Raw genomic sequence first — 8,086 nt, forward strand, 5'->3', positions numbered from 1 at the left:
ACCTTGCCAGGATGCACATCAATCCATTCCTTGCACTATAAAGTGTGATTGTTTAAAGGACTTTTCAGACAGCCTGAAAATTGTATTAACTTGAGTCGGAACTGATACCATCTGGCATTTTTCTGTTACAACATAGAGAGTCATGTTTGCCCATTTATTGAGAATTTAGATTAAGGATCAATGTGGCTTGTTATAGGCTTTATATCTATTGACTATTAAAAGCAGACACTCTTTTTTAAGTGGCTTAGACAGGAACTATTATTTTACAGACTGCTGCTTTTGTCTTGTAATGGCCTGCTTGTTTTTCACTTGCCTTGTTTTAGATAAATCAAGGATGTGGTGTTTTTTTGAGGGAAATGAGTAAGCAAGCATTTGTTTTGAGATATGGAAGCCTTCAAGGCCCTTAATGTTAAAGAAAACTAAGCAAACTGGCATGCTAGCACATAAACATTTTAAACATATAAACATTTTAAAACTGCATTTTAATTTATATATTAAGGCTTATGAATATCCTAGATGATCAAGTTAAAAGCAAACTGAATTGTGTTTGCTAGTTTGAGCTATGCAGCAGTTTGAGATGATTGAGCCGTCTACCTTCATCTCCAGCAGCTCAGCCCCCGTGCTGTTACGTCAGACAGTATGTGGATTCATGCTGCTGCCTAATGATGCAGCTGCCTGAGTTCACAGGTTGTCACATTAGCATGTATACATACATTCTTGATAGCATTTAAGTTCATACGTCAATGCTTCTTCATGAATCATTATGATAATAAATCCAGTTATAGAAGAATATATTAAAATAGTTGGATTTAAGCTACTTAGGAATTAATTGTTAACGTCTTCTGTTGGATTTAAGCTATATAGGAATTAATTGTTTTTCATTTCTTTTAACCAGTCAGGAAGCACCACGGTTGCGTACTCAAGGTTGCCTGCAGCCCTGCCCTCATCAGTGAAGCTGTGCATTATAGTTTAGCAGCAGAGACCACTATGATTTTGAGATGAGATGCTGGTGCAACAAGCAATTATTAATTGAACAGTTCAGTTTTGCATATGTGGGTCACCCTGATTTCAACTTAATGATGAGGATTGATCAATTAAGAGGCCATCAGTTTTTACTACCACAGAATTAGGAATCTGAGAATGCAAAAGATGATTAGGTGAAGGTTATCTTCGGGCCAGGCCTTTGACCTAATAATTGTTTACAAGGCAAGGTAATTGTTATGAAAACATGTACAGCACAAGGTCAGTGTTATTAGATAACATGTAAAATGAATGATGAGAACATGTACAAAACAAGGATGATTTTATGACTATAACTGAAATAAAATTAGCCATGCCCAACTCACTGGGCTCACTTCTCCACAGACAGGGAAATACCGCCTGACCCCAATATTGCCACTTCCGGTTCCGGCATCACGGATGATGTCATTTCCAATCCTGGGCCTAATGACATTACTTCCGGTCCAGGCCCCAATGACATTACTTCTGGTTCCAGCCCTACTGATGACATTACTTCCTGTGCTGTCCCTTAAAGCTGCCATCTTTTTGAAAAGCAAATCAGTTCTGTTCTGGACTCCAACCTGTTACACCTCTGCACAATTATTCATTTAATTTTGCAGCCAGGAGACAATATAAGGGTGCCTGCCCCAAACCGTTTTGTGGCTTTTGTTGAATTTGAGACAACTGGTGTAGTCGGGAGCATGGTGGACTTCTTGAAGAACCAGGAACACATGTCCAGGTAGGAAAGTACAATGGCTGAGTTTCCAAGTGGGGGGTTCGTCCTGTGGTTCAGAAAGACCTGGTGCAGGCTCCACTCCCAGTACACTTAACCATGCAAACTGAGAAAAATGGGGAGTGTATGGGAGGGGCTCACAGGATTGGGCTGGTCCAGATGGGGGAGGCAAAGGGGGCTTATTATGTTCTCTTAGAGGAAAGTGACTCATTCTTTGCTCACATAAATGACCTTAACTGCGGCGTGGATTTGAGTCCCAGAGAAAGACGGAAGCTAGAAGCAGTTGTCCTGTCTGGAATGACCTCTATGATATAGTGACAGAGCCCAGGGTTATAGATCGAGAACACCCATATTGCTTTCCCGAGGCAAAAAGAGCTGAAGTGGAACTTGAGATCAAGTGCATGCTGGAACTAGGAGTGATAAAAGAAAGTCAAAGTCCCTGCTCCAGTCCTATAGTCTTGGTCAGTAAGCCTAAAGGAAGTTAAAGGTTTTGCAATCACTTCCGTCGACTTAATCAAGTGTCCTAGTTTGATGCCTATCCAATACTAAAAGTGGACAACCTCCTCAAGAGGCTAGGACAGGCTAAATATTTGACCACTCTTGACATGACCCACGAGTACTGGCAGGTTCCTTTAACAGACTCTGCAAAGGTTAAGACGGCATTTAGCACCCCTAGTGGGCTCTGGCAGTATTGAGTCCTTCCATTTGGGTTGCATGGGGCTCCTGTGACTTTCTAGTGTCTGGTGCGTAAAGTGCTCTGGCCTCATAACTCATATAGTGCTCCCTACCTGGATCACGTGGTCATCTATTCTAGCACATTGTAGGAACACTCACGGTAGGTCCGAGCAGTATTATGGACAATTGGGGAGGCCAGACTTTGGATTAATCCCAGGAAATGCTTCTTTGGATTAAACAAAGCCAAGTATTTAGGCTAACTGGTGGGTCAGGGTACCGTGAAGCCACCGTGCTCCAAAGTAGATGCAATATTGAAATGGCCCCATCCACAAACCAATTGGCAGGTCCAAGCCTTTCTCGGCTTAGTGGCTTAGTCTTCTTTCTACCACTGGTTTTTACCTCGATTCTCTGAGAGAACAACACTCTTGACTGATTTGACAAAGAAGAGGGCCCTGAACAATGTGGTATGAACTGATAAGACAAATGCTGCATTTAGTGACTTGAAACAGGCCCTTACATCAGCACCAGTCTTAAAAGCTCCTAACTTTTAATTACCTTTCATTCTCCAGACCTACGCTTTGGACACAGGCCAGAGTGATGTTGAACACCCCTTTATGTTCCTAAGCTGGAAACCGCTGGAACGAGAGACAAGGTATGCAGCGGAGGAAACGGAAGGTGATCAAATGGGCGATTACACAGCTGAAGTACTACCTCTTGGGTCATGACTTTACCCTTGTTAAGGATCATGCACCCTTTCGGTGGATGGCCCTTCACAAGGAATTGAATCCGTGGGTCAGCAGGTGGTTTCTTGACCTGCAGCCATACAAGTTTTCACTTGTTCATCGATGAGGCTCTCTCCATACCAATCCCGATGCACTTTCTTGGGAACACCCGACCTGACAGGTCTGAATTGAGGTGTTTGGTCCTTGTCACACACGTGAGCATGTAAGGCAGCTAAAGGGCCTGAATGAGGGTCTTTCTTTCACTTCTCTGTGGACCAGTTACAGGAAATTCTGCCTGGTCCCAATAACATCTGGTTCCAGCCCTATTGATGACATCACTTCCGGTCCCAGGGCCAATCACATTATTTCTGGTTCTCACCCTACTGATGACATCACTTCCTTTGCTCTCCCTTAAAGCCGCCATCTTTGTGACAAGCAAATCAGTTCTGTTCTGAACTCCAACTTCTACACTTCTGTGCAATTATTCATTTAATGTTGCAGCCAGGAAAAATATAAGAGTGGCTGCTTCAAACCTTTTTGTGCCTTTTGTCGATTTTGTGGCATTGCCTTATATGAAAACTCTGCTCTTTTTATAAATAAGATTTCACCATGACACATTCTCCTAAGGTCACTTCTTAAATATAACGTGTTGGTTGTCACTTAAGCTACCCACTGCTGTGCTAAGCATTTATTTAAAAACTTTAGGAAGTTTAAAAATGCCACAAAAACTTTGCATTGATCACTTCTGCAACATGCAAAAAGATGTAAAAGTAAACATCCATTCACCAAAGCAAAAATCTGTGTTTCTTTATAATTTTTTTAGACTATTACATGGATTTAGATGAGAACAGGGCATTCAGCCCACCAAAGCTTGCCAGTAATATCCACTTAATTCTCCCAAAATAACATCAAGTTGAGTTTTGAAAGTCCTATGTCTACCACTCTACTTGGTCATTTATTCCATGTGTCTCTGGTTCTTTGTGTAAAGAAAAACATCCTAATGTTTGTACAAAATTCACCCTTAACAAGTTTTGAACTTGTCCCTGTGTTCTCAATGAACTAATTTTAAAATAACAATCTCGATCCACGGGACTAATTCCCTTCATAATTTTAAACATTTCAGTAATATGTCCTCTTAATCTTCTTTTGCTTAAACTGAAAAGACTCAGCTCTTTTAATCTTTCCTGTTAATTCATCCCCTGTAGCACTGGACTCAGCCTAGTCGCTCTTCTCTGGACCTTTTCTAGCTCTGCTGTGTCCTTTCTATAGCCTGGAGACTAAAACTGTACACAGTACTTCAGATGAGGCCTCACCCGTGTGTTATAAACTTGAGAAATGCTTTGTAAGACTTGTACTCAACACATCAGGGTGGTAACATACTGTTAGCTTTGTTTATGGCTTCTGAACATTGTCAGGCACACTTTCCAAAGAGACTAACATTCCTCTTTTGAGCAGATACACACACGATTGATTAACAAAATAACACTGAGTATGTAAAGTTAATTTATTTACTTAAGCATGTGTGGTTTCTGTGTGTGACAAAGGTTATTTTCACTGTTTGTGTTTGCATGTATAACAGTGTAGTATTGCAAGTGTGGTTGATATTTATGAGAAAGAAGGATGTAATGATATTGAAAATACCTTCTCACAGTCAATAAAGTGCTTAGTACAAGCTCGTTAGATAAGATGAGGGTATCTTGAGTTTGTGGGTTGGAAACATTAAGTGAAATAAAGAAATAGTAGCAATTAACAAAGCAAGAACTGATGGATCATATGAGGTACAATATGCGCTCTAAACGCCTTAACCTTATTCACAAAATAATGCAATAATTCCGTGCAGGTTTCAGTGGAGGGGTCTAGTTTATGAATCTGAGCAGAATTTAGGGCAGCATTCATAGTGTTAAAGAGCATACCCTTCTCCATTTCCTCTTGGCTCTCCTGCATTCTCGTCTGGCTGAGCGAGTAGTATCAATCAGCCAGGGTTTGGATTTTAACATTGGCTGCCAAGATTTAAGAGGGGCTACAGTGTCCAATATATTTAAACATGTTAAAAGAAAAAAGAGCTCCTCAGTATCAGGACAAGATGGATCCAGCAAAGAGGGCAGTATCTTCAAAAGCAGCCCTAAAATCCATAGCCATGGATGAAGTAATCCTCCATTGGCAACATGCAAGGGCACTCATTTTAGGCATTAGAACATTAGAACACTCTAGACGAGAACAGGCCATTCAGCCCAACAAAGCTCGCCAGTCCTATCCACTTGTTTCCTCCAAGAAAACATCAAGTCGAGTTTTAATAGTCCCTAACGTCTTACTGTCTACCACACTACTTGGTAGCTTATTCCAAGTGTCTATCGTTCTTTGTATAAAGAAAAACTTCCTAATGTTTGTGCGAAATTTACCCTTAACAAGTTTCCAACTGTGTCCCCGTGTTCTTGATGAACTCATTTTAAAATATAAGTCTTGATCCACTGTACTAATTCCCTTCATAATTTTAAACACTTCAATCATGTCACCTCTTAATCTTCTTTTGCTTAAACTGTATAGGCTCAGCTCTTTTAATCTTTCCTCATAATTCAACCCCTGTAGCCCAGGAATCAGCCTAGTCGCTCTTCTCTGGACTTTTTGTAGCCTGGAGACCAAAACTGCACACAGTACTCAAGATGAGGCCTCACCAGTGCATTATAAAGGTTGAGCAGAACCTCCTGTGACTTGTACTCCACACATCAAGGCGCTATATAACCTAACATTCTGTTAGCCTTCTTAATGGCTTCTGAACATTGTTGGGAAGTGGATAGCTTAGAGTCCGCTATGGCAAATGATGATTTCCAGAAACTTCAAATAAAACAGGCACATGATCAGAAAACACTGCATCCCTTAATTCCATATAAAAAATGGACAGACCATACAAAAGAACTAAATCAAATGTATTTTTTTCATTGGACCGGTAACTAACTGAATTAAATTAAAGGAATCAATAAGGTTTTAAAAGTCATGAATCAATGGCTTATTGGGACAACACACATGAATATTGAAATCTCCCACAATAAGATAATCATATTTTAACATAAGATCAGATAAAAAGTCAGAAAACTCGTTACAAAATCCTTATTACATTCACCGCAGAAACTACAGGGTCAGATTTTTTCAGCTCAAAGTTATTTAGTTCAATGCTGGAATACATAACCCCTGGTAATTGCAGTTAAGGTTTTCTCAGGAGACGGAAGCAACTCCACCACCTCGACCCAATGTTCTAAAGACTGCCCAGTGGTAAAAGTCTGGTAAAAGGACTGGAATCTCCAACACCCATCCAGGTCTCAGTGATACCAGGTAAATCCAGTCCGCAGGATGCCATAAAGTCATTCAAAATAAATGTTTTAAGGATTGTACATTTACCAGCGCAATCTTTGTTACAACCGGGCTGCTTGTTAAGCAGGGAGCACGACCAATAGGTCGGAGATTACTGTGATTCATCTCGATATCCTGAAGTCGGCCTAAAAACACCAAATAGGTATGAACTCCTCATCCACAGGAACAACAGGTAAGGGTCAGTTTTAACAAGGTTAAAATGAATGAAACAAAAGGTACCAACCTGAGAGGAATGGAGTTTGACAACACTGCACTAGATCATAAACACAGAGTCAGAACATCATTATATAAGGATAGATGGAAAAGTAAGTTAATTTAGTGAAATGCATGTTTTCTATTTTATATGCTAATTTCTAATTTAGTGTTGTTAATATTCCATCTTTACTTTCATTTACTTTCAACATAAATGCACTTTCTAAATGAGAAAGGCATGTTAATATAATCAACTATTCATAAGCAAATATGTTTTTCATTTTTTTAATATGGAAGAAAGTCATTCATCCTAAAGCCATCAGCCTCTGACCTGTGGACTGCTTGCTCTCCATCTCCAAAACTTTATTTTCTTTTGAGTGAAGTTTACTGAAGCATAGAGGACCTCATCAGCAACCCTGTTGAGAACATTGTGAAGAGTGAGGTGGTTAGCAGAGCGGTTTGCTCTCATTAATTAGTGACAACTCCGAATATCAGAGAAAGGCAGAGAGCCTGAGAGTGAAGATGGCCAGTGGTGTATTTATTAGGTAGAATTTAAAAATCACACAAACCATTAATAAATATATACAGCCTATTGTATAAGCATATTTTAAAATATAAAGCATCACTTATTTTGTTCATAGCCCTTCACAAAGCACATTACACAAGACACTTTTAAAAGCACCTAAGAATTACAGTAATTCAACACCAAATAATTAAAATTTATGGTAAATCATGTGGTAATAAATACTCAAAAGAGAGAACAAAATCAACTGAATTTAGACAGGAGCAGATTAATAGGAGTGAGATAAAACACTCATTATTATCTAAAATGCAAGAGGAAAATTATTTTTTTATATAAAAAGTTACTCCTCCTATTCTGCCCAACCTTCATATCTTCAACAAATCAGTAAAATACATTACCATTAAAATGCTTGGCTAAAAATGCAGAAAGATGGGTGAAGATGCAAACCTGCTGTTAAGTTTATCTCAGGCGCCTTCTGTGTCACTGATGAATTTTCTGTCTTTCTTATAAATAAGCCTAACCCTAACCACAGCGTCATGAAGCAATCGCTAGGTTATCTATACACGACTTCTAAACCTCACAATTTTCAAAAAGGGAAGCAAAAAGGGAAGCAAAGTGCTGCACTCCAGTAAAGGGTGGCACACATATTTTTAAATGTGCACTCAAAAAGTCAAGTTGCAGAAACCTAAAGGAGAGGATCTTTGAGCAGCAGGCTGGACAGCCTCATCCATCCGCATTTTAGCAAAACATGTTGGCATGTGTAGTGGATGATCTTTAGGAAAAAAAATGCCTATTAAGCTTTTTTTATAGTGTCTTTTTAAACTTTTGTAAGCAGGATGAGTTCATTTTAGAGTGCAATGCTTCAAGGTAACTCCT

General features: G+C 39.5%; 1 protein-coding gene across 1 annotated transcript in view; it reads right to left on the reverse strand.

Moving 5' to 3' along the window:
* The window catches only part of LOC120528876 (C-type lectin domain family 4 member C-like), a 34,476-nt gene extending 26,798 nt beyond the window's left edge, over nucleotides 1-7,678 (reverse strand). The window contains exons 1-2 of the mRNA XM_039752952.1: nucleotides 7,609-7,678; nucleotides 7,019-7,103 (exon numbers count right to left, since the gene is read on the reverse strand). Of these exons, the coding sequence (XP_039608886.1) occupies nucleotides 7,019-7,040 (22 nt within the window). The 5' untranslated portion in view covers nucleotides 7,041-7,103; nucleotides 7,609-7,678. The remainder of the gene's footprint in view (nucleotides 1-7,018; nucleotides 7,104-7,608) is intronic.
* Between the last annotated feature and the right edge of the window lie 408 nt (nucleotides 7,679-8,086).

Source organism: Polypterus senegalus, chromosome 4 (genome assembly GCF_016835505.1).
Source record: "Polypterus senegalus isolate Bchr_013 chromosome 4, ASM1683550v1, whole genome shotgun sequence".
Taxonomy (NCBI): Eukaryota; Metazoa; Chordata; class Cladistia; order Polypteriformes; family Polypteridae; genus Polypterus; species Polypterus senegalus.